Below are 25,812 nucleotides of genomic sequence, written 5' to 3' on the forward strand. Positions count from 1 at the left end.
ATTTGGTAAGCAGAACAAAAATAAACTAGCAAACATCAGAACAAGAATGTTTCATATAGTAAACTGGAGGAAAGATCAAGACAGTTATTAGGAAAAGCATAAGAATTATGTGAAAATTAAACTTAAAGCTACACTTTAATTACCTGAGGATGCTAAAGGTATATGAATGGCATCTAAGCAAAAGTAGTGAAAGGAGAGATAGAAACCAGCAAGGCAATATTGAAACAAATGCCAGAAGAATCTAAACAATTCTTCGAAGAACTGACAACACAATACTTTCAAACAATAAAATCACTTGAGTGTAAAATTTCTCATCTAGTCACATTAACAAACAATATTGAACAATACACGAACTCTTAACATATCCTGAGCCTGCAATGATGATGTGAGGAAAGCTAAGGTTCATAACAAACAAGGGCTTGCAACAAAAGTAAAAAATAACAAAGAAAAAAGCTTCTTCCAACATGTTAAAAACAAGAAAGAAGTCAAGGAAACAATCTGTCTATTGCTGGGAGAAAGTGGCAAGAAGGTGACAAGCAACAGGGAGAAAGCAGAACTACTTAACTCATTTTTTGCATCTGTCTTTTACACATATGGAAAAAACAGTCCAACCTAATAAAAACAGCACCACAAAAAACAGATTAGGAATACACGTTAAAATAGGGAAGAAAATGATAAGTGAGCACTTGTCTACCCTAGACGAGTTCAAATCACCAGGTCCAAATGGATTACACCCCAAGGTTCTGAAGGAACTGGCAGACGAGATCTCAGAACCACTGAACTATATCTTTCAAAGATCCTGGAGCACTGAGGAACTGCCAGAGGACTGGAAAAGAGCTGATATAGTTCCCATCTTCAAAAAAGTGAAAAAAAAAATAGATCCAGGAAACTACAGACCTATCAGCCTGACCTCAATACCAGGAAAAATTCTGAAAAAGATAATGAAGCAACAAATCAGCAAACACCTAGAAGCAAACAAAGTAATAACCAAAAGCCAACATGGGTTTGTCAAAAACAGATCATGCCACACTAATCTTACTGCTTTTTCTGACAAAGTGACTAAAGGAATGCTGTCAATATAATTTACTTGGACTTCAGTAAGGCATTTGACAAAGTAGACCATAACCTACTACTAGATAAAGTAGAAGAATGTGGGTTAGACAGCATCACCACCAGATGGATTCGTAACTGGCTGACCAACTGCACGCAATGTGTAGTCCTCAATGGAACTGCATCTACATGGAGGGAGGTAAACAGTGGGGTACCCCAGGGCTCTGTTTTAGGCCCAGTACTCTTCAACATATTCATCAATGATTTGGACGAGATAGATGGGGAACTCATTAAATTTGCAGACGACACCAATCTAGCAGGAACAACACTCCCAAAGATAGGCTTAAGATACAAAAGGATCTTGACAGACTTGAATATTGGGCGCTATCCAACAAAATGAAATTCAATAGTGAAAAAAGTAAGGTTCTACATTTAGGCAAGAAAAACGAAATGCACAGGTACAGTATAGGTGGTACCTTGCTCAATAGTGGTGACTGTGAGAGGGATCTTGGGAGTCCTAGTGGACAATCACTTAAATATGAGCCAGCAGTGTGCTGCAGCTGCCAAAAAAGCCAACACAGTTGTAGGCTGCATAAACAGAGGGATAGAATCAAGATCACATAAAGTGTTAATACCATTTTATAATGCGTTGGTAAGGCCACACTTGGAATACTGCCAAGTATTTTGGTTGCCATGATGTAAAAAAGATATGAGACTCTAGAACGAGTGCAGAGACAGCAACAAAGATGATTAGGGGACTCGAGTATAAAACATATAAAGAATGGTTGCTATAACTGGATATGTCTAGTCTTATGAAAAGAAGAACTAAGGGTGACATGATGGCAGTGTTCTGATATCTCTTGTCACAAAGAAGAGGGAGTCAAACTATTCTCCAAAGCACCTGAGGAAGCAATGGATGGAAGCCAATCAAGGAGAGAAGCAACTTAGAACTGAGGAGAAATTTCCTGACAGTTAGAACAATTAATCAGTGGAACAACTTGTCTCCAGAAGTTGTAAATGCTCCAACACTGGGAGTTTTAAAGAAGAGATTAAATAACAATTTGTCTGAAGTGGTGTAGAGTTTCCTGCCTAAGCAGAGGGTTGGACTAGAAGACCTCTAAGGTCCCTTTCAATTCTGTTATTCTATTCTATTCTATGGGGAAAGAAGCTCAGACGACTGGAAAAAAAGAAAATACTGGATCTCATGAAAGAATGGCTAAGCTACATCAGATAGTCAAACTAAGAAAACAATGAAGACATTTTAAAACTTTTACTACAAGTACTGTTGCCTATTTAAATGTCAACTATCTGAAATAATTTCTCAGTTGCCAAATTGCAAATTATGTGAAATAGGAGTTAGATGTAAAACAGTTGCTATCCAATCATTCTCTTCTCAACCAGATCAGATTATGGGAAACCTTTTATGATTGATTGTTTCTGTTTATTAACTGATGTTAGGTCCACTATTGTTATTGTCACTGTAAAAAAGTAATTAAAATAACATAGTAAATGATCACAAAATTCTCTTAGGAATCTCACAAAAAGGTCCAAAGTATTCATATTAAAAGATTAAGGAGTGTGTGGGTATCAGACACGACACAGTAGACAAATAGCAAATGATTTAGATGCCATTTTATAGTGTGGCTATTGCCCAAATCATGGAAGGTTATGCTAATTTTGATGCTCAAAAGATAATGAAACTCACCTCCTTTGAACCTCTAGTATTAATTATAAACAAAAGCTGATTAACATCATAGCTTTTTTGAAAACATACTACTACTATATTTGAGAGTTAAGAAGTATGTAAGAAAACTGTAGAACTATAGGAAGCAATATGAGATGAAATGTCTTAAATCAATGTTTGAAACATCAAAGTGCAACTCCATCAAAAATGATTTATTTCTGATACCCCAGTCCTCTCAAAATGGCTGCTATCTACAATATATCTTCACCAGTCTACCAGTGAGGTATAATACTAGCACACATATGTGGATATGCTAGGAATATCCAGCAGTAGAAGCTTTCTGGAAACAAGAACACTGAGGTTTTTTTTTTCTTTTAAGAAAACCGCTGAACATCAATACAAGCTGAATTTATAGCTCGGCCTGTGCACTGATTCCAATAAAAGTGCATTGTTCCTAATTATTTACTTGTTGTGGATGCCAGAATTTTTTTTAAACAAATCTTGCAAAAAAATATGGGATCCTGTCACCAGACTTATGCTACTATGATAATCCTGTTTCATTAGATGGAAAATAATTGAGGATATTAATCAATGGAACAACATGCCTCCAGAAGTTGTGAATGCTCCAACACTGGATGTTTTTAAGATGATGTTGGATATCCATTTGTCTGAAGTGGTGTAGGGTTTCCTGCCTAAGCAAGGTGTTGGACTAGAAGACCTTCAAGTCGTTTCCAACTCTGTTATTCTATTATATTCTAATATGCTTTCTGGAATGCATTTATTGCTATTAGAGCTGTACATAAATGCTTCAAAAACAATTGGGGAGGTTATACATAGCATTTTTCTGCTCTCCATTAAAATGGATTGGATTTTTAAGGATGCTGTTTAAACTAAAAAAGGGTGCCACTTCTTTAAGAATTATATTAACTTTAAAGAGTGGGCTCCTGAAAGGAATATCATCTTTTATTCAGACTCACATGGAATCCTAAATAAAGTTGTGCACCTATTATTTATTGAAAATATACATACATATATACATACACATAAATAAGGAATACCCAAGAGCTGTGAAATTTGGAAGCCCTTTCTCCTAATCATTTTGAAACATTCCACTACTTACTGTTTACACAAAAAGAAGAAGAAAAGAAGAATCCTCCATAATCATGAATGCGATCAAATGATACTCTCTGCTCTATGTATTTTCCACTGTAAGATGGAGAAACATTCGTTTCATGTCCACAGTAGACTGCTTTGTATGATGTTTGATGTCCTGGTATTCCAAGTTATGATATTTCCCTTTTGATGTTTCTTTTGTTATGCGTGTTAAATAACATTTTTTTAAAAAATGATAAAGCGGGCTTGCAAGCTCAATTTGCCTAGAAATTTGGCTAGTAAAGGAAGAAAATCAAGACCGCAAAAGTCAAAGCTAAAGAGAAAGAAACACGAGGTACCAAGAAACAGGTAGTAAACATGCAGGTTCCCTGGGTACAAGCAGTTCCTTCCACACCTGACTCATAAATGTTTTGGAAATTGAGATTCATTGAGACAATTTTTTTTGATGCTACTTGACAAAACTCATGGCAATTAGAAAAAGGAGACATGAAAGAAGTTTAAGTAAGTTTACAGTAAGTGAACCCGTGTGAGGCACAAAATTACTTTTGACTGCTGATAGCTAATGGCTGGGTAAGAATCTCATCTGTGAGAGTGCCAATAAACAAACAGCAAATTAACATTAAAGAGGTTAAAATAAAATTAAACAATGGAAGCATAAAGAAACCTGAATGAGATAAAAATATATATACCAACATGTATCTAGAAATTATGCAGTCAATGTCACAACATTCACCATGTTCATACAGACAACACATCACATTTGCAATGCCTTGATTAAATGTTCCCTGTACAAAGGCCAGCAGTTCATGCTGATATGATGAATACCAGGCCCTTGATAATGTAATTCCAATGTCTTTTTGAAGGATTGAACGAATAGATCATTCTCATAATGCTGGAAGCAATATCACTTTGTACAAGGGCAACATAACTACATCCAGAATTAAGAGAACATTTGGCAAGTAGTTTTCTTTGTAATATTTACATGTATCTAAGTTCTAGTTTTAGCTTTCCTTTTGATCCAGGCTAGGTCTGAAGTTGGCATGCAGGCTTGTAATGCCAGTTGCTCAAAGTGACCACCTAGTTTTAAGTGTATAATCTTTGATAGTTTAATTATTCAAATCTTTACTTATAACCTTGAATCCAATGGATCAGCTACTGGAAGAAGAATAAAACATCTATTTCCTCTGCCAGTTCTCTATTCCAAAGGACCCTCTATAGTGAGTGCTTTACAGTGGTTGATGGGCCAGTGGCTTAAACATGTGTGTAAAATAATGTGCACCATTATGCAAAAAATGCAATTTAAGTTCTTGTACCAGATGTTGGGATACAAGTGCAAATAACAGCACTCCTCATGACATGATTGCGTGTTGTCATTTTAATATAATCCCAGTTTGCTGTAGATGACTATGGACACCGAAGTAATATTAAACGTGATTAAAGTGAATGTGTAGACTGACTAGAATATCCTTATAATTTAATTTCCTTATAATATAATCATTACAGAAATCTTACACACTTGTACTTGCAATATAGAGGACTGGAAAATCCTTAATGGCTAGAAATAAGGGAGAACAAGAAGTGCTGTGGATGAATTAATGATGCAGAATGTCATATAATGGGTGTGGATGGGGTAAATATATTTTTCATTGTTTTACTTTTTAAGCTGTTTTAAGTCTATTTAATGACTGAAAAGTCCTGTAACTTTTCTTGCCTCAAAATGATGAAATACCTTATTTCTGGTTTTCAGCAGTTTGTCCAGCCTACATCCTGTTCTGGCACAGAGATATAAGCATCATCCAGAAAAATTAATATCAGGGACCTATCAACTAAGTTCAGGGACCTCTTCCCTATTTCTATCTTCAGTGCCAACTTAACATACAATCTTTCGCTGCAGACTGGGATCTGCAACTGCTTATAACACACTATCAGGATTATCCTCCCTTATTACAGGGTAGGCAAAATAGCTCCTCTGGGAGTCACACACATTTCTTTCTGCTGCTAATTCTGGATGTATTTTAATTTGCAAGTGGATGAAAGTGTTTTTAAATGAAAGAGTCTTGAGACGCCTAATCACTTTTTATTCCCCAGAATGTTTCTATGCCCAACATCAACTCAGAAACAGTATTAGGGAGGTAATATAACACAAAATAACAGGCAGTGCTTCATTCTGCTATCGACTCTAGTGGACCTGAGGAAAGAGATGAACCTCTCTGCCCCATCTAGCAGGGCAGCCAAAAGAGAACTTTGAAGTTACTAGGGAAGAGTTCATGAAATCTCCAGGACTAGGATAAGAATGGTGTTTTGATAGGTTTGAAAAAGTCAGGAGTCTACAGACAATGGGAGGCAATACTGTGCAGATAGAGTATGGAAGGTCTGTTTATAAATATGCATGTGAGTTTTTAAATACATATGTTATGTAACAGAGAGTATAAATTATCTGGAGATATTCTATGAGGGAGGGAATCACACAAATGGTTCAAGAGTAGTATGTGTGATAGAAGCGTGGGTTAACAGAAAGAGTGGGGGGGAAGTAGATCCTAAATTGGGGAAGCTGTAGGTTCAAAGGAGTGGCTGCATATTTTGATTTAAATTATGTGATAAAGCTGGAGCAATCACAGCAGCTATTTAAAGAATGGGCTACCCCCATTACATATGTTTGTGATAGAACCTATCATACTCTACTCTCTCAAAATGCAAATGTGCTTAACAAGCCAAAATATTGCACTCTAACTGCACAGGCATCTATATTGCTCAGTTACACACAGCCTTGCATCACAATTCACATCTATCATATTTCACATCTGTATTACTCTGTTTCTGAGATCTGTCCTTTTTGTTTAAGTACACTGAATGGGAAAGTACCCATTTCCTCTCTATTGATTCATGTATTTCTTCAGTAGCTGCTACCAGTTCTATAAATATCCCCATCCAATATATTCTCAAATATTTAATATTTATAATATCTACATGTGGGTATCCTTTGATCTAATTTATTGGTTTTGGCACTTCCTTGGTTTGACAGTACAATTCCACAAACAGGGCTGCTGGAGTCCTTATAAGTGATATGCTGCTAATAAAAAAAATGAAAGGTAATTTCAATCACAAGTGGAGCAATTCCACCCTGAGCTGATTCTATTTGGGAAAGCATTGGCTGACCAGAAAGCTCTGCTGTTATTGCCTTCATTTGTTGCCCCATGGAGTCACCAAAGTCTTGACAGATGGCACAAACAGAAATGTCTCACTTCCACCCTGAATGTTTTCATAAAAGCAAGTCTCAAATCACCAGTGAAAACAAGCTTATCTCAGAGCTTTTTGATAGCCTTAATCTGCTTACGTGCTACATTCTGAGCTGCCAATAAGTGAACTGAGCTTATACTTCACCAGCACATGGGCTGAGAAGAGAATAAAAAGCAATCCAGTGTCAGTTATCTTTTCATCTGATTAATTTTACTGTTGCATGGTATAGTATATAGTGTGCAACATGGCATACCACACTACTTAATTCAGCATTCATTCTCTGCAGAATGTGTTAATGATTTTCTCTTCTTATAGAGATTGGAACTGCTCTTTTCCAAGTGAATTCATAGAAATGTGCAACGGCAATAACATAATGTGTATAGCACATAGACAGCTGGATGTCCTGGGATGTAGGGATATGAGCAAGGGTGTTTCTCAGAGGGATATGAGCACATGCAGAGCAGGGATATGCATGCACAAGGTTCAGAGATTGAGTGGAACTGAATGGAGGGTGGGAGAGGATGCAGTAAAACTCACAGAGACAGAGAATGCATCCTGTCTATTTGCTTTCCCCTGTAAGTCTGTGAGTCTACCTGTTGAAAGAGCATGATCTGAAAGAGAAACAACACTTACCCTGGCCAAATGGGCTCTTGCTTCAGAACCATAGCTGGCTTGTCATTCCTCATTTCTCAAGGCAACAGTTCTAACCCTCTATTAACACACACAGTGGCAACAGAATTTCCCCTCACTTGCTTACATTCCCATAGCCATACAGAGACACTTACTGGACTGTGCTGTCCGAGCTTCCAAAACTGGAGTAAGGACTCCTAGTCCCTGCTCAGACCGGGCTCCTAGTTGAAATTTGTAGAGTGTGTCTGGCTTGAGCCCTTCAACTGCATAAAATGAAGTCTGGTCAAATTCCATCTTATGCTGGAAAAGATAAAAGAGTCATTTTCTTTTTATTTGGAGGGGAAATAAAGAAAGCCAACCTTTAATGCTTCTTTTGTTCCTAAACCATTTGCCCATCAATACTTGCAGATTAATCAAGTCAACGATACAACCCAAGTGACCGAATCCAAGTTACTGAATTTGCATAATAGTAGGAAAATCATTATCTTCAAATTGAGGACACTAGCAAAGCACACTCTTGTGCTCTTAGGAAACAAAATACCTATCAGAACTGCAACCACAGCATTCTGCAACATGTCAGTGTAAAAATGTCAGGAAAGCAAAAATGAATTTTCCCTCCCAGCATTTTGTTATGTTAAGTAGCATTTAAATCACAGTTTGAGCAATCGTAATATAGAAACTTTATATACAAACACATACACAGAGACACTACTCTCTTGGGTGTAGTGTCCAGAAGGGGTCTTGGATAGTACTGTGCATTCTACAATTTGTACAGGTAGTTCTCAAACTTACAACAGTACATTTAGTGAGGGTTCAAAATTACAATGGCACTGAAGAAAGTGACTTATGACCATTTTCACACTTATGACCATTGTAGCATCCTCATGGTGACCTGATGAAAATTTAGATGCTTGGCATCTGATTTATATTTATATTTGCAGTGCCCTGCAAATGTCATAAATATGATCCGCTTTTATGTCCTTCTGACAAGCAAAGTCAATGAGGAAGCTAGATATACATAACAACTGTGTTGTTAACACTACAGTGATTCATTTAACAGCTGTGGCAAGGAAAGTCGTAAAATGGGGCAAAACTCACTTAACAAATGCTTCATTTAGCAGCAGAAATTTGGGACTCAATTGTGGTCTTAAGTTGAGGACTGCCTGTATAATCATTGAAAAGTCACAGAAGTTAATGTTGATCACAAACAAATCAGCAACCAGAATATTTCATTGCCTCTAAGTGTTAATGTATAAAATTGCAAAGAAAAGATATAAAAGATAAGAGTTATGCCTACCGAAAATTCAGTCAGAAAGGTACTTAATAGAATTTCTAGTGAATGTATCAGCTGGGCTTCAGAACTTTATCCCATCAGCAGCAGAAACTAACAGGCACATGCAGGTTTGTTTTCATTTGTAGAATTCATACCACAAAATCCAGTATTACAGAATTCCAGTAATTTTAAGGCACAGAGAACAGAGAGCCTTAGTCTAATATCATACTAATATTATTCACTTCCAAATCATGGCTAAACATCATAAGGACTAGTTGGGCAACCTTTGAAGCTTCATCTATGCATTCATGACAAAGGAAATGCTTTCAGTAACTATGCCAGGAATCCAAGTGATGGCAGGAATTCTTGATGCTCCCACTCACACAGAAATACATACCAAGGCTTATAACTACATGACAACTTGTTTTGTAGAAGCTGTTTTCAACAACATTCTTCTGTATCTACCTATATTTCAACAAGAATCTAACTGGCAGTAGAGAAAAACCTGCCTCACTTCCATAGGAAGCTACTGTATACTGTATAATAATCAATTATTATTACTTCTTACCTGGATCCCATTTGTTCCCTCCCAGTATATCAGCTCATACTTGGTGATGCGCTCTTGAGAGGCTGGTAGCCAAGACAACATGATCCGTGTGTCTGACTCAGCCTCAGCTTGGAAGTCTGCTGGTTGGGCTGGAACTAGGGACCAATAAAGTATGAGTCAGTGAAGGTAGATCTGAGGAGCTTTAGGAAGTGTCCAAGACACTAGTCTTATCACTAATGTAAAACTTTACAGCATTTTCATAACTCTGTTCACTACCTTCCCTTTCTTTTAGATTCCAAGTGCAACAGTTTTCTTTTTAACCTTGTTAGCTAAGCAGATGTCCATTTTTGACAAACATAAAATGGTGATAAAAGAACATGGTATTTATAATCTGAAAAAGATCATATTTTCCTCAACCTTAATTAAGAAGCACAAGCTTGCTGCTCTGTGAATAAACCCCATGTGCATACCATGATCATGATCTTTGCCTCAGATGTCTGAAAGAGTTAGAGCAGACTAAGACATGGAGGGGACAATTTTAATCATTTCTTTCTTTCTTTCTTTTCCTTTCTTCTTTCCTTCCTTCCTTCTTCCTTCCCTCCCTCCCTGAAAGTGTTGAAACTGCAACTCCCAGAATTCTGTATCATGCAATCTCAACACACCTGAGGGGTTATCAGATTGGGGGAAAGCTAACTTATACCCAACACATGGTACTTACCACCCTGCTGGGTCTTGACTTGAATAACATCAGAAGGGGGGCCATCGCCTACTGAGGTGAAAGCCAAGACACGGATACTATATGTAGTCTCAGTTATCAAACTGCCCACAGTGGTGAGATGACTGTCATCAGTGTTGTGCTTCTGCCACATGCTGAGTGGTAGATGGGGATCAGTGGTGTAGTATACCCGGTAGCCTCGAATCAGTCCATTAGGCTCTTCAGGTTGTTCCCACTGGACCAGCATAGTGCTAGCACTCAGCATCCGCGCCTGCACTTTAAGAGGTGGGCTTGATGGAGCTTGTTCTCCTGTCCGTGCCTCAACCAGTTCACTAGGAAGGCTCCTTCCAATGTTGTTTACAGCAATAATGCGAAACTCATATTCTGAGAAGGGGCTTAGGCCACCAATACTATAGCGGGTGGTGGCCACACCATCCACTTCTTGGAACGTTCCCTCCAAAGATTTAGACTTATACTGGATGACATAGTAGGAGATGGGGTCTGCATTCCCAGAGTCCCAGGTGAGAGTAACACTGGTGGCTGTTGTCTCAGTCACTAATGGCTCTGTGGGGGGCTTTGGCAGAGCTAAAAATATGGAAAAAAATTATACTATTAATAGAATGCATAAAAATATAAATGAGGTTCAAAATTTCCTTAACCACCTTCTTTAAAGGCAGAAATAATTTTACCGAAACATACATTTTACATTACAAACTACCACATATTACTTGGAGTGCTTTTAATGAAAGGGTAAACATAGCAATCATGTTATTAGATGTGTTCACAGAACTTGTTGGTGGCTGGTTAAATAACCATAATTTAGACCAGAATCCAAGTCAGCTTTCAAATGGAAAAAAGGGTCTTCAGCTGGAGTACCCTTCAGGGCCAATTCACCAAGATAATAATGCTTGCATTGTACTACTATTACAAGAACAACATTCTTATAGGATGCAAAAATCGGTGGGAGGTGCATTTGCGTGATAGGATAGGATAGCATCCTGGCCATGATAACCCCAAGCATTTGGAGAAAAGATCACAATCTTTTTGCACTACTAGATAAGATAATCTAAGGCCAGTATTGTGATCTGGGATTTTTTAATATATTGATTTTATGGCAGGACTATATATAAATCAATCAATATGTAAGTACAAATAAAGGAAGAGTTACATCAGAGAAATTAATACCAAAAACATCTGTAGGTTTGTTTGAGATTTGTACTTCATTCTGATGTTTGGATATCCATTTCATGAAGTAAAAAATAATTAGATAACCAAATAAGAAGAGACATGTTACATGTCTGGGACAGAATCTGCTCTAATTTCACATGTTTATATAAAACATTATTTGGCCAGTCTCCCTAAGGAAAAAATAAGAATGTAAAATCTGAATAAAATCTAGGAAAAGATAGCTGCAACTGTATATATCGGTCATAATTTCTTTGGAAATAATCTGGAATTTCTTACCTTTGACAGTAATCTGTGCTGTTGCATGGATTACTCCCAGTGAGGACATGGCTTCACATGTATAGTTGGCTGATTGTGTAATATTGATCAGTTCTAGAACATTCCTGCCCATTGGCATGTCATCTTCTTTTGTTAATTCCACATCTCCAACAATCCACTTCACATACGGCATTGGAGACCCCACTGCTACACATGTGAGGTTCACACTCCCTCCAGGCATCACCTCATGGTTGCTTGGAGGGATTGAAAATCGAGGAGATACTCGCCGCACTGAAATAAGGAACAGAGAACTAGTAGGGTCACAGCCTCAACTTGTGTGTTCATTTTTGCTTTCAAAGTTGATGGGTAGTGGCGACATCAACACCCATCCTTTTAAACAGTAGTGGAAAAAGAAAATTCTGTGCAAGATGTGTTTACTGAATTTCATGTCTACATGCCTCCTTTTTAAGTCACATTGGCATTATTTTCATCAAGAGGTCTGGCATGTTACACCATGTCACTAATCTTCATTTCAACTGCATCCCGTTAATTAGAAAATAAGTTCATTTTCCAATCCATAAGGTATAGTAAAATTCTGCCAGATGGGTTCATTTTAAGTAGTATCATTGCAAAGTGGTCTGCAGGCCAAATCTATGTTATAATGGCAGGTACAAATTTTCTTTCAAAATTATTCCATGCATTATAAGTAGCTAAAACAGCATTCCCAGAAAAACTGTAAAGAGGCCTAGGCCATATGCAAGCCTACTTAGCATTTCTTTTTTTGGAAAGGAGTTCAGATCCAACTTGACACAAGAGCACTTGGGAAATGGATCCTCCCCACCTTTGGAAAGCATTCCAAGGATGAATCATACCCTGTATTCACTCATGCAGTATTCTTCACTTGGTTTGGTGGCAAGCCTTCAGATGTACTAAAGCTTGCTGGCTATTAGCTGAACCACTTCATCTAGAGAAATGGTACATAAATGATGCTCTTCTCTAAGGCCAGTGTTACAGGCCAATTTAAACAAGGACAAAAAACATAACTGAGCAGAGTAAATCTTTGTTTCCTCTGGGCAAATTAATTCCAGGTTTCACTAAAAAAGGCTTGTGTTGTATCTCCTCTGGGAAACCTATATCTCCAAAATGAAGTCAGTGCTTATATATGTGGAATCCTCTCTTCCTTAATAATAAAGCCACTCCAATTCATACCTCCTGATTGTCAAGCAAATAGCTAAAGGGCAAAGAATCTATAGAAAAGACCCACTGGGAGATTGCTGAGCAAAGCTTGCTCAAAGGGCTATGGACAACTGCAGGGGTGTCCAACTTGATTTCATTAGGGTTGTGTTTGACCTCAGAGGGCCAGGTGTGTGTGTGTGTCATGGGTGGGTGTGGTGGGCGTTTGACATAGGCTTAAGATGCGCTCCCCTCCCTTCTGTTCTTTCTTTCCACAGTACTTTACTATAGTCATTTTCCTATCTCTTCTACCAGATATTAGTGGGAAACATTTATTACTTATTCTTCATATTCCATTAAACTTTTTATTTCTAAATGTATACCCCATTGTTTAATAGTAAATTACTTTTCCAGGCAGAAAAGCTATTTAATTATTGTATTTTTATTATTCTGCAGCACTCTACCGGCCAAAAACAGGATGTGCAGGGCCTCCGCATGACCCGTTTTTGGCTGGCAGAGTACTGCTGGAGGCCATTGAGGCCAAAAAAGGGATGCGGGGGGGGATGCATGCACCCCCCTGTGGCCCATTTCGGCTGGCAGAGGCACTGCGGGCTGGTCCTTTGATATTTCCAGGCCGGCCCCGCAGGTCAGATTTAAGCACCCTGCAGGCAGAATTTGGCCCGCAGGCCTTGCGTTTGACACCCCTGGTCTACTGGGTGTGTTTTATGCTGGACTTCTTCCTGTGCTGGTTCTAGCATCACAAAATCATGTTAGAAAGCTGCAGCTACTACCATAGGGGTAGAATGGAAGTACTGACAAGACTTGGGTTCAGGTTGACAGACTAACAGTATCCCTAATAAAGTTTTGCTTGAGTTCTTTTTGATGGTTCATTGGTCACGTGGATTCACAGAAAGAAAACTGGCACTGTAGGCCTCACAGTACGATGAACAACAGAACGAAGATTTGAGGATAATGAAACAAAACTCTCAGCAATATGCATATTACACACCATCTTGGGACAAAAAGGGGACACATTAGCTTCATAACAGCTGGAGGAATAATAATGTACATGTTTTCAAATGTGTAAAAACAGATTGGTTTTTTTTTTATCAATCTCAAATCAACATATTACATGCATGGTTGGCAGTGAGAGACTTGTTACCCAACTGAAAGGAAGCACTTTATAAACACAAATTAAAGCAAATGAAAAGGGGTCACATTAGCTCTAACACAATTATCCAGATATTTGATGGACATGGCAATGGGTCAACATGATGGGGTGGTTGTCCAACATAGCCTGGATCTGATCGGCAAGAAGCAGGACTCTTCTCTTCCCCATCCCCCACCCAATGAACATGAGGCTGAGCCAATAGAGGACAAGTTGGCTTGTATATTAGGATTTCAGTACAGTGGACCAACCAATTTCCCACCCCCCTTACCAACTAAACTGGTCTCAAACAAAAACAAGCTTTAGGAATAATGCTACAAACTCGTGCATGGCAATTATTCACTGACTTGACATGCACCAGACAGACAAAAGACCAAAAAGGGAAAGGAACTAATATATAAAATCTGAACAAAAAATCCTCTCAGAGGGAGTGGTGGAAATGCACAAAAATGCAGTTACTGAAGTCAGAAAGGAAACTGGGAGAAAGTCATGCAGAAGGATCAAACACAATCAGTAGCATGCCTTTGACGCCTCTACTTCTGTGAAAACCAAGCAAGATAACTCCTACCTCTCCCGTTCAGGTTATTTAAACCACATTCAAACATATGCATGCATGCTCAGTAGTTAAAATTAAGTTAGTTTTGACAGAACAGAATTTCGTGACTTATCCCTCAAATATCAGTTCTTGGTTATCTCTTTTGTTGCCATAAAAGAACCTGTCAGGACTACGCTAGGAAGAAAGAACACCGCTTGTGAATCTGCAGATAAGAGCTTAAGTTCATTCAGCAAAGTGCTATCGAGAAAACCTCTTGCCCTTTTTGAAAGCTGCTGTTTACTATTCTAGTGGAAGGATGAGAAAAGGTTATTTGACAATATATCAGACATGGGGTTCTTCTAGCCTAGTCCCAGGATGAATGGCAATGAAAATCACTCCCCCTTCAATTTCTGCAAACAAAACAAAACAAAACAAAACAACAAGAAGAAAAAAAGATTTTTTAAAAAAAGCCTATAGGCAAGCCTTTACTTCATAGTTTCATTACCAAAAGATAGGATCTAGGGACAGAAAAAACACATTTCCCCAAAGAACTCAGACAAATGCCAATCTCGTGACTGAAACTCATCTCCTTAAGGCCAATACTGACACTAAGCAGATGATCTCTTTCTTGTGGTGACCTGATTCTGTGGTAGCCACCTCACATTTGGGACAGGGATTTAAGGTGTGGGAATAAGGTTGTCCTAGGTTTTTTTGTTTTTTTTTGGTAGTCTATTCTGTTCTGAGCCTTTGGCTAAAGGAATATATTATTTTTTCCATTATGACATTAATAATCCATATGCTGGCCTCCATCTATCCTAACAGAGAAGCGAATGGTTCTTCTGTTGCCCAAAAGGAGAAAATGAGAGAGAGAGAGGAACTGCTAAGTAAAAAAATCAGGATGTCAGATGTCAAGCTCTGTTGCCTTCCTTAGCATCTCCTCAGTAGTTTTGTTCCTCCCAGTCTGATTATAAATAACCATTAAAAGTGCAGCAAATCAAACTTTAGTTCTCATCACGCACAAGGGAAGAACAGGGGCAAGACAATCAATAGAAGCTCAGATTCTTCCTTATTAAATAAGGATCAGGGGAAAGCTACCTTTCTTTCCCTTCTTTTCCATTTTTAAGATTTATCTTAAACCTAACACTGAGGTCTTCAAGTCTATAAAAGAGCAAAAAAAATGGGCCCAGTGATGCTATGGATTGTATCAGAGATGCTATAGTCAATTCAAGTTGAAATTCTCAAACTCGGAATATAACTCTAGCACAACCGGCAACTTTACTTCCTTGAGTTCAATAGGACATGAAGTAGGACTGTCGATTAGCTCTGTAATTCTCTGGCAGCGCATAGTAGAGCTGTGGAATGTCACTTAAGCAACATTCATCCACATGTGCTGATGTTCTTCCAGGCTCTAATCTCTTGTTCTTCCCTGCTATTAGTGTGGGAAGTGAAGCAGAGCCGTCAATCAGTTTTACAGCATTTTGACAGAGAACAGTGCAGCTCATGAAAGTCACTTACACAATGTCCATATATGTGTATCATTCCTGCCGGGATCTAGTTCTTGGTCCTTCATGCCAATAAGGTCAGTTACTTAAGGAAATTCCAATCTGCCAATTACAGAAATCTTCATCCAATTTATAAATAAGTATCAAATTGGTGTTAAACATATTTTAAGAATACCTTTCCCTGACCTATTGGGATTTGCAACAGGTTGGGAATTTTAAAAAAAAGAAAAGAAAAAAAAAGCAAACAACAATTTCACATTTTGCAAGAAGCCCATTTGTGAAATGCTACTGTAGGATAATAATATTCAGGATTTCTTTTAGCATATTTTCAGAGAATAAATGCACTGCCAACTCTCCCAGGGTATGGAACAACATATAACATGCAAAAAAGGTGGACATTCCCTACTTAGTTGAACATGTAGTGAGGGCAATAATTTATCAAATTATTAAGAGTAAGTGACATGGTCTATCCCAACCTACCACAAAGCAATGTAGGTAGGAAAAATACCTCAGCAGAGACCAGATTTCCAATCTGAGAGGTTGGGATGAAGCAAAATACAGAGTATTAATAATTCAGCATGCAATAATGTGCACTTTTCCTGCATCCAGGGCCAATGAGCATGATCACATCACAGTAGTGGCTTCTCAAATTTAATCAAACACTGAGGTCATTCTATTAAAAGTCCTCTTCCCAGCAGTTTCCGGCTTCCTTTTGAGAATTTCCAGGTACAAAGCAACTGCTTAATACTGGGATGCTGTAACAATAATTAAATGGTTACAACAAAACTAAAATAAGTGGACTCCCTAGAAAAGAACAGCCAGGATGGCCGGTTTAAACAGAATGCAAAGGCCATTAGCCAGGCTACTTATATATGCTAAGGTTAAATTCCGACAATTTTCCTGCAATGTGTATTTACTAATGCTATGAGAAAAGCCAAAGTCTCTGCTGTATTATTTGCAAGATCATTTAAAAGCAGTTGATATCAGTGCAGCAGAGACACAAATTTCCTTATATCATGGGCTTTAAATTTTGATTCATACAGATTGGTTCTGCAGGAAATATATTTACTGGTACTATGTCTCCTAGTCCATAACTTACTGGGTCAGAAATAAGGGTTGCAAATTAAAACTCAAGTCATCTTAGGCGTCCTAGTTGTGGTAAATAAAAAGTCAGGATTAGTCTAGATAGTCCGGAAAGAATGGCAAAATTGTTATCACCAGGACTTCAAATGCAAATTTTAAACAAATCTTTGACTTTCACAAAGCTATCATTTAGTGAATTATAACTACAACCAAATTTTGAGGGGGGAAAATATGCAAAGTAATCCTCCATTCATTATCTAGGGTTAAAAATGGTACAGCAGCTTTCAAGTCAAGCTTGATTTTCAGGTGACTACGGTATTTTGGTTGTCTCATACATTTGCTATTAGCTTTGATGGTTTTTTAAAAAATAGATTCCAGGTCTAGCCAAGAGTCATGGATTTCTCAGGAGGCTTTATCTCCTATTACAGTAATCAAATTTGACCATATTTAGTGTCCAAGGTCAATTAAGGCTGGTTAGCTCACTGACCGAGGCTCACTTAGGAGGAATGGTTATGTAAATCATCCACTGAAAATGTTATATGGGTATAACATTCCTGATTTTTGTACAAACCCTCCCTCCCTCTTTTACTTGTTTCAGCTCGTACATCGGGAATTTGCTTTATAAGAAGCTGGGCTAGATCAAGAGAACTGAGATATTTGCTATTTCCTTTTATTGTCTAATGCCCATTGAATTTACTTATTTTGTTCAATTACTTTGCTTTTGGAAGTTGGAGAAAGTACAAACTGAAAATATTATTTGGGTAATTCTTTTACTCCTTTTCTCCTCCTTACCACAATGATTTTAAAACAAAATGTTGCGGTATGGTGGTACCTGGGGCCTTTCCAACTATTGACAGAATTATCAGCAGGAGAGAAAAATGGAAGCAGAAAAAGTGCATTTAGAGGTATATCTTCTGCTCAAACAATGCTGTACTATTTATATTTTTAATGCATCCCTGAGTGCTGACATTTTATATTCCAATTTCCAAACCAGGGCTGAAACATTGTTGGATTATATTTCAGCTATAACTTTTAAGGCTAATTATTTGCAGTGACAACCCCATATAACAGAGCATCTATCATTATAGCAGTACAATGCCAAGGACCCATCACAGTTCAGTTTGGTGACATGGTAATAGCAAAGAAAGAGAAAATCAGACTGCTGTTTTGAAATTTGCATTCATTTACTTTGAAAGTAACACAGCATTAAAGATGGAGAGAGAGGGGAAAAAATGAAGTGCTTTTATCAACATTTAACTTTTTAATATATAACCTGGTAGCAATTGCAGAACAATAATTAAATGCATGGATGAATCCTTCATAATTGAAAATAAGGGGCAGAAACAAGTCTAAGATGTATTTATTTAAATAAATAAATTTAGAAAGCTGCTTTAATCTTAAATTATTTTAGGTAGCTTACAAATGTAAACATTCAGTGCCAAACAAATTATAAAGCCAGGAAACATTCCAAAGGGTTATTTAACACCTTATCTATTTCACCCTATTATTGAGCTGTAAAACATTTATGGGTGATGGACCTTAATGAGATCCATTTGTTTGTTGAAGGGCTGTTACAAATTCAACGTTTTTTCTTCAAGGGTAGTAAAATATATGCATTTTTGAATAACTTTACATTTGAAATCATGGGATTTATTCTGTCAAATGGTTTCAAAGGAATGCACTTAAAAATTGATTACTGCTAGGTAAACATTGTTCCTGCCACTGAAACTGGAACATGGAAGTACTTTCAAACATGAAATAGTTCTTAAGTGTCCATCCTGTAGCCAAGGCTGTTGGCACTGATATATATTTCGAAGAACTCATGGAAGAAATACTGCTATTTGATCTTGCACAACAGAGCACCAGGTATGACGAATCTATGCAGCTTTATGGTCTTCCTCCTATTTCTCAATTTTCATCTCTGCCAAGATGTCATGGAATACCGCCTTCAATAAATTTCAGTTTGAGATTGGAAATAAGAAAACTTTTTTATTCCATTGTTGGTTAAGGGAGCGTGTTAAAAAAAGAATATTGAGAACAAAAGCTACTGCCTCAGGACAACTGCAACAGCAGCTCATTAAACATACTCTAATTATAATCTTAATGAAGTATGGCTTGAGGGGCCTCAGTTTAAAGCAAGTACAAACAGCAGCTTTACACAATTTAGGGCTATTATGCTGTACGTGGAGCGCAAGAAACCGAAGAAAGCAGGAACCTTTTAGTGCAAACTGCAAACATGAGATCATTTTTAACTATATGGAACAAGTCAGGGGACAATATAAGAAAAAAGCTGGGATGGACGAAGTGTAGGACGTACATGCCTTTGCCCACAAAACTGATGTGTAAACATGCTGAGATGCCTAGTATGATTTCTTCCATTATAACCGAGGCACAAAAAGTAACAAGAATTTGCTTATTCACAAAAAAAGAAATACCCTGAGTAAGAAAAAAATTCCTGTTATATTAGCAATACAGCTGGCTGAGGCTGTAGCAACTCAAAAACAATTTCTCTCTCATCCCAATGCATAGTACCATTTTGGAACTATCTGGCTTGACATTGTACTACAGCAAAAATACTGGACTTGTTTATTTCTGTCATCCACATTACTCCTGTCCTCTCTAAAATACATGGATGGCCCAAAGCACCACCAGCAATAGATAAAAAGTAAAATGGGCACATTTTTCTTTCTCTAGCACACAGCAGAGTGGGAAAGACTAACAGCCCTGGTTTTCAGAGATACTGTACAAAATGAAAACATGAGAGCGTTCATAATTATCTACAGCTTTATAGTAATACTGTACATAAATTCAGCATTTGAAAGAGATAGGGGAATATTAAATGAAGCTGGAAGCCATGGTATTCTTTGGGGTGGGACAAATGTGTTTTAGCTATGCTGCCAAAATTAAGTTACTTTTATCATTCTATCCAATGCTTATACTGCATTATTTGGCCCCTCACACCACAAGACAGTCTAATGAAGTCAATACCCTCTCTGCTGCCTAATGGTATCATTGCATGCAATTCATTCCTTCCTCCCCCATCCCAAAACAAGGGGAAAATTGCAACGGGATTGCATGCAGACAAGAGTCAGTGCATATAAAACATCAAGCAACAAAAGACATGCAACCATGGATCAATGCTATCAGCAAGGTCATAGCAAGTTGGAAGCAGATTCCATCAGGGCTGCAGGGCAGGGCCTGGCTTGGAGCCAGTGGCCATCAGATCCCCTTTCTGCAGGGATGACTCTCAATCCCCTACTGGAAAAATCCCATCTGAGGTGGCATACTGTAGGTGGATAATAAGTGAAAAGGACCAACCTTCTCGCTGATCTGAGAGATGAAAGTTTGTTTTGTTTGATGACATTGTGCGATGAAGATGAGAAGGGAATAAAAAAAGACAAGGAAAAACACAGAGAGTAAAAACAGGCCAAAGCTGCATGTGTCTGCACAGCACTGAAACAAAACATGATGATTGAGACCGGCCAGGACTACCAATGCTGCAAATTCATATACAAACATCCTCCCACCCACATCCACTCACAGGTAAACAAATTGGCCATTTTTGTTTCAAAACAGTAGATCCAGCTTTTCTTCGTTTTCCAGATCCACATAACCCTCAACATGCAGTAAACTGCTTCATCCCTGGTCAAGTATAGATAACGGTGTGCACAGATTCAATCCAAAGGTATGTACAGACCAAATTTCATTCAACTCAGGATCTCAAAGTCAACCACTGCTCTAATATTAGCAGAGCTACTTTAATCCCATCTATCCCATTCACAGTTTTAATATGAGCACCCCCACTCTCTCCCACCCCAATCGTCGCAGTAAGAGTCTTGGTGAACAGTGGCAATTCTTCTAGCACGAAGAACCTCTTGCTCTCTCTTCCCAATCTCAGCTAGAAACAGCAGAGAAACATTAGTGCAATACGAACCAAGAGCTTTATATATAAAAGAACAATAAAAAAAGGAGGGCAAGAAGTGAAAATAACAGCCAACCCAAATTGGCAGGGCAATCCAGTACATTTCCTGCTTTTGTTCCTGCAGGAGAGACAGTAAGAGGTTAGTTTTGTTTTCCGGAAGGGCATGAAATATCTCATTTCATCTGCAGGAATGACCTTACAGAAACTAGATATTTGTTGTGCTCTGAAACCGAACCTTTGCTGAAAGAATGTAGAGGCTGCCCTGGCGATTAAAAACTGCTTGTGAGTCACATTTTAAAACTGGAGAGAAGAGGGAAAAACATGCTTATCAGCAGGCCATCAATTAAAAAAAAACTTCATGGGACAAGAGATATTGTAGAGGGAACCATAAATAAATAATTTCCAAGGATAAAATAGAATCAGGCTTCTACTACTTACAACAATCCATGGAATTTATCTTCAGTGTTGACAGTGCGAGCTGAGATACAGGCATTATAAAGAAAGGGCCTTTTCTTTATAGAGAACAGAGACTTAATTACCCAATGAAATTCAACAAAAATATAATAGTCATTAATGATAGATATTAGGAATGTGCTATGCTTTGGATCTGAGCTCAAAAAGATTTTCCAGAATGTGTCCCTGGGCATGTATAACTCACTTGCTTCTGCCACCTTAAATAAGTCAAGTGATTCGAGGAAAATGTATGTTTAAATGGCAACAGGGTGTGATTGGATACTTTGGATTGGACTTGGATAGACAGAGGTACCTTCTTAATTCAAATGTTTACTTTCCTGGAATTGATGTGAAATTTGGTCTGTGCAAGCCTAGGAAAAGACACAGCTTGTTTAATGAGGCACTGACCATGCCTGTTCTTAAGTACCTTTTGGGCTTCAGATCTGAAATGCGGCATATCAATAAAGTACAGTAGAAATAATACCACTGTTCACTTTAGGAATGAACGGAGTTGCCTGATTTGTTTTCTGATGTGAATGTATGTCTGAGCATGTAAGAAGTAGGGGTGCATATGTTAAGATAAGACCTTTTCATTTTGATAGGATTACATCACTTTAAAATCTCAGTTGTTTCCAAGGCACTGTGTGAAAGGACTAAATGTTGAGCCTCTGAATATATAGCCAAAGAAACCATTGTTGAAATGAGGTTTTGGTCTCATTGAACTTCGGTTTTCATACAATTTGGGAGATATTTTATATTAAGATACATTTAATAACAAGAGAATAATATAAATTGATGCTATTGGGTATTTTAAACAAAAAAATGGAATTATAAAATACCAGCTCACCTTTCTTTCTGTAGTGACGATTTTACCACTGGGAGTCATGGCTGGAGGACTATTGAGGAATTAGGGCTGCATATACAAGTTTACATGCTTAACTCTATTTTTTTTATTGTTAAGTAAACTGACTTCTATATTAATAATGTTAGCTATATAACATGACATGGACATATATTTAAAACTAGTGCTTTTGTGATGGTTTTGTGCATGCTTCTGTGCTCTCTGATGCCATTATTGTTATTCAAGAAATAAAATAAACCATTTTATTTTGTGCCACCCACAGACAAATTTACTATCAGAACTGGGCTTAAGGGTCTGCTTTGTTCAGAATTATTCACTTTCTATGAAAAGGACCTCTAGGACCTGAGGTGAGCAATATAAAAAGAAAACTGTGATGCTCAAAACATTATAGTGGGATAATACTGTTCAATAGTGAACTGCTTGGCTTCACCCTGGAGGCCAAAGTGCTTTGGATTACAATAAGGAAGAGGTACTTATGAAACACACTAATATAAATAGTTAGCTTGCTGGGCTGTCAGTCAAGAATAAGCTCCGGGCCTGTAATTTCCTACTGATGGATTATCTCTTAATCTCTGCTGATACTAATGAACTATAGGGAATAAACATTAGAGCTAATTCCACTCTGGAAGGACTGAAGAATGAGAGAAACTATAGCTTTTCGTGTCTAATATTGAAATTGCCTCTGTTTTATCAGTAAATATTCCACGACCTACTACATTGGAATGCTTATTTTCTCTCTTCTGAGCCTTCCATTTCACCCCTTATCTCTGGCAGTTTCCCCTCTTTTTAGAATCCTGGCATACTAAGAATTGCAGTACATTACATTGGACGTAGGAAGAGCAACATTAAGATGCAATAACTATATAAATAAATAAAAGCAACCATAAGCTTTTGTCCTACTAACAGCTACAAGACTCAAAATCGGCTTTTATGGACACTATTTGCTAAAAATAGTCATTAAGTCTGCCTCACTTGATGAGGGCCAATAGCATCAGTATTATAAAGGAGAAGCAATAACAGGACACTCTTCTCAGTGTAGAAATAAACAACAAAATAGAAGATGAATCAGAACAATAGATGGTTATTGTAAAATCCAACAAGAATATTAAACTCATAATTTAGGAACTATGCAAACAAATGTCAACCTTTCCATTTTAAAAATTCTCTTCCTCAAACATGGCCTTAGATGTTTATTACAATTATTTGAAAGGATGTTTCTTTCTTTCACATAATCATCTTCTGAGTTACATTTCTCTGATTTATTTAGAAGAAAGGTAGGCAATCATTTTGCCCTGAGGGATGCATCTGGTGCTGGGTTCAATTTGTGGAGCGGTACCCTTTCCCATATTAAAAGTAAACAACTGACTGGCTATTACCAAAACTAGAAAGTGATGGAAATAATAACTCCTGCCCTAAAGGGAATCTGCATTGGTGGATTCCAAAGCCAAACCATCTCTATTTAGAACATTCATGTTCTACATTTCTTCTTTTCAATAAATAGTTGTTTGACTACAAAGAGAACTGAAGCTTTTAAAAATTACATTTATAGATTGCTGTAGTTCTGAAACATTTCAGAGTTTACAAAGACAAAATACACAATCAATCAATATGCAGTTTAAAAAATGCGCCAATAAAAGATTCAGAAATCAGTGAGACTGGGAGCCAATTGGTAATCCATTGGTAATTGTCACCACCAAAGCCCCCTGCACCCCTCTAATATGGGGAATTATTAGCTATTGTTAGTTTTGAAGTGCATATGTATTCAAAGATAAGCCAATAGCATTTATGCCCCAAATAAATAAGGCTAGGTTTCTAGTCTGTGCTAAAGTATTCCACTGATTATGTACCTACTGTGTATAAAGTTCTCTTTATTCATTATAAATCTGTAACACTATACAAAATGTATTTTATGCTATTCAACTGTACATTTAGTAATGTTTGTTTATAAGTTGTATAAACATGTTCCATTCAACATTATTGTATTTTTTATTTCTATCATTTTTATCTTTAATTCATTAACTATCCAATAATAAATTTGGCATTAAAGGGAAAACAGAAGCCATAATTATTATGGGAAAACATAATTTATTTGAATAAAGTACAATTATTTCCCCAAATTTGTTTTTGAAGATAACTAACTATTCTTCTAAGATCTCATTGCTACTGCCCCAAAATGTTAAATTTCACTGAGATTTAAACTTATATAGTCTCTAAGACATTGGTGTGTTGAGGAAGGATGTTACTGTTCTATTTACTCAGAGGACCAGGTCATCATTAAAACTTTGCTACTTAACAATAACAGCTCAGCAGAATATGATATAAATTGTTTCCTTTTGGAAGACTGACCAATAAATCTATTCCTCCATGTTTAATTACTCTCTGACTTGTCATAAATTATTATAGTTTCTTTTTCCCCTTTTCTTTCCCCTCTTTATTTTGTGCAATTGTCAACTCTCATTTATCTTACAGTTTCTTCCTCAAGGTTATCTTAGCTTTCTGATTGCCTTCATTATAAATCAATTTATCCTGTACTTGCATTCTATAGAGTAACCAGTTACTTTTTAATCACATGTGCTATTTTAGGGAGTTAGCCAATAATATGAAATGGAAAGGAAGTGATTTAATTTCATATCATCTCATATTATCAATAATGGACATCTAATGTAACTTTAAGTTTCTAATTCTAAATATATGTTGGCTATGTGCTTTAAAATGTTTGTACAGACTATTCAAAGTTATACCAGATCTCTCCAGAGTTATTTTTGACCCATTTTTGGAGCTATGATGGCCGCACACACACCATACAGTTACAATATTGCATTTTGGGTTCTTGGTCATTAGCTCTCCTTTATGACTATTTGCAGCTTTCTGAGATGGTATGACTACATTTCTGAATTTTTTTACTAGTTTCCGGCACTTACTTCCACTTTCCAGCAAAAAATGTCCATTGGGGAAAATTGATGACTGTGGTGCTAACAACCATCTTTCTCCCCCCCCCCCCAAAAGGTCACAAAAATTGCTTCGATTTACAACAAATTACAACTGTAATTCTAGGGTCAACTACGGTCATAACTCAAGGACTACCTGTACTGTTCTTTGTAAAGTTAAGTCATATCATTAGATCCTACAGTTAGCCCTTGAGTTACAACCATAATTGATCCCAAAATTTATGCTGCTAAGTGATACATTTATTAAGTGACTTTGTCCCATTTTATGACTTTTCTTGCCACAGTTAACTGAATCATTGCATTTGTTCAGTTAGTAATATGATTTTTAAGTGAATCTGGATTTCTAGTTTTTGGAGGGCCTCCGGGGGAGAATGTTTTCGCCCTCCCCAGGCTTCAGGAAAGCCTCCGTACCTGGGGAGGGCGAAAACTCTTCCCCCAGCATGGCGGGGTGGTGGTGGTCACACACACACATGA

General features: G+C 37.4%; 1 protein-coding gene across 7 annotated transcripts in view; it reads right to left on the reverse strand.

Annotated features, from left to right (window-relative positions):
- Nucleotides 1–25,812, reverse strand: part of PTPRF (protein tyrosine phosphatase receptor type F) — a 549,550-nt gene that overhangs the window by 74,472 nt on the left and 449,266 nt on the right. For all 7 annotated transcript variants that reach the window (XM_081946120.1, XM_081946118.1, XM_081946119.1 and 4 more), the window contains 4 exons: nt 11,714–11,983; nt 10,253–10,834; nt 9,556–9,689; nt 7,870–8,014 (listed from right to left, as the gene is read on the reverse strand). In XM_081946120.1, the coding sequence (XP_081802246.1) occupies nt 7,870–8,014; nt 9,556–9,689; nt 10,253–10,834; nt 11,714–11,983 (1,131 nt within the window). The remainder of the gene's footprint in view (nt 1–7,869; nt 8,015–9,555; nt 9,690–10,252; nt 10,835–11,713; nt 11,984–25,812) is intronic.

Source organism: Natrix helvetica, assembly GCF_964273705.1.
Source record: "Natrix helvetica genome assembly, chromosome: 3".
Taxonomy (NCBI): domain Eukaryota; kingdom Metazoa; phylum Chordata; class Lepidosauria; order Squamata; family Natricidae; genus Natrix; species Natrix helvetica.